The sequence below is a fragment of the Eimeria maxima genome, genomic scaffold (genome assembly GCF_000499605.1).
Source record: "Eimeria maxima Weybridge genomic scaffold, Emw_scaff1127, whole genome shotgun sequence".
Taxonomy (NCBI): domain Eukaryota; phylum Apicomplexa; class Conoidasida; order Eucoccidiorida; family Eimeriidae; genus Eimeria; species Eimeria maxima.
Genome location: NW_013563409.1, coordinates 1 through 1,327, shown reverse-complemented (window position 1 = coordinate 1,327; position 1,327 = coordinate 1). Strand labels below are relative to the sequence as shown.

Sequence of the window (1,327 nt, the reverse complement as noted above, 5' to 3'; positions counted from 1 at the left end):
TCTTTTGCTGTTTTTTTTCTTTTTTCTTCCTTTTTATGCATTTTATTCCTTTTTTTTATTCTTTATTCATCTTTATCTATTTATTCTTATTTATATTACCTTTTTTTATACTCTTTTATACTTTTTATTCCTTTTTATCACCTTTTTTTAGTCTTTTTATTCCCTTTTTTTTTTTCCTTCTTATTCCTATTTTATTCCTTTTTATTCTTTTTTTCTTCGTTTTTATTCTTTTTTATTCTTTTTTATTCTTTTTTATTCTTTTTTATTCTTTTTTATTCTTTTTTCCTCCCTTTTATTCCTTTTATTATTCCTTTTATTGTATCTTTTTTTAATATGCTAATCTTTTTTATTAATAATCTTTTTCTTTATTCTTTATTTTTTATCTTTTTTTTTTCTTATAAATAAAAATAAATAAAAATAAATAAACATATTTATTTATTTATTTATTTATTATATTAATAAATAAATAAATAAATAAATATATTTATTTATTTATTTATTTATTTATTTATTTATTTATGTATATGTATACAGAAGCAGCACAAAGATTTACACAAGACATGATGGGTAGTTTATCTACATCTGCTGGTGGTCGTGATGACCTAGGGGTAACAGGAGGAGGAGGAGGAGGAGGAGAAGGAGGAGAAGAAGGAGAAGGAGGAGGAGAAGGAGGAGGAGAAGAAGAAGAAGAAGAGGCAGAAGGATTAGATAAAAAAGATATAGATCTAATTGTACAGCAAATTAAATGTACAAGAAAAGAGGCAATAGATGCATTAAGAAAGAATGGTAATGATATAGTAGAGGCTATACTACAATTAACATCATAAAAAATAAATAAATAAATAAATAAATAAATAAATAAATAAATAAATAAATAAATTAAATAAATTAAATAAATAAATAAATAAATATATTTATTTATTTATTTTATTTATTTTATTTATTTTATTTAAAATGACCTATTAATGATCTAGTACAGGCTATACTAGACATAAATATATATATAAATAAATAAATAAATAAATAAATAAATAGATAAATATATTTATATATTTATATTAATTAATTAATTAATTAATTAATTAATTAATATAAATAAAAAAATGCAATAAAAAGACATAATATTGATCTAGTAGAGGTTCTACTAGACATAACTAAATAAATATAATTAATTAATTAATTAATTAATTAATTAATTAACTAGTTAATAAATAAATAAATATAAATAAAATAAATATATATTTATTTACTTTGTTTATATTTATTTATTTTCTTTGTTTTCTTTTCTCTATACCAAACTATTTATTTAGGTGTATATATATATATA

The 1,327-nt window shown here is 17.6% G+C and overlaps 1 protein-coding gene across 1 annotated transcript in view; it reads left to right on the top strand.

The window, feature by feature from the left end:
- Window positions 1–827, top strand: part of EMWEY_00048920 (nascent polypeptide-associated complex alpha chain, putative) — a gene marked incomplete at both ends in the record, with an annotated part of 1,816 nt that extends 989 nt beyond the window's left edge. Inside the window, one exon of the mRNA XM_013477292.1 lies at window positions 535–827. Within this exon, the coding sequence (XP_013332746.1) occupies window positions 535–827 (293 nt within the window). The remainder of the gene's footprint in view (window positions 1–534) is intronic.
- Between the last annotated feature and the right edge of the window lie 500 nt (window positions 828–1,327).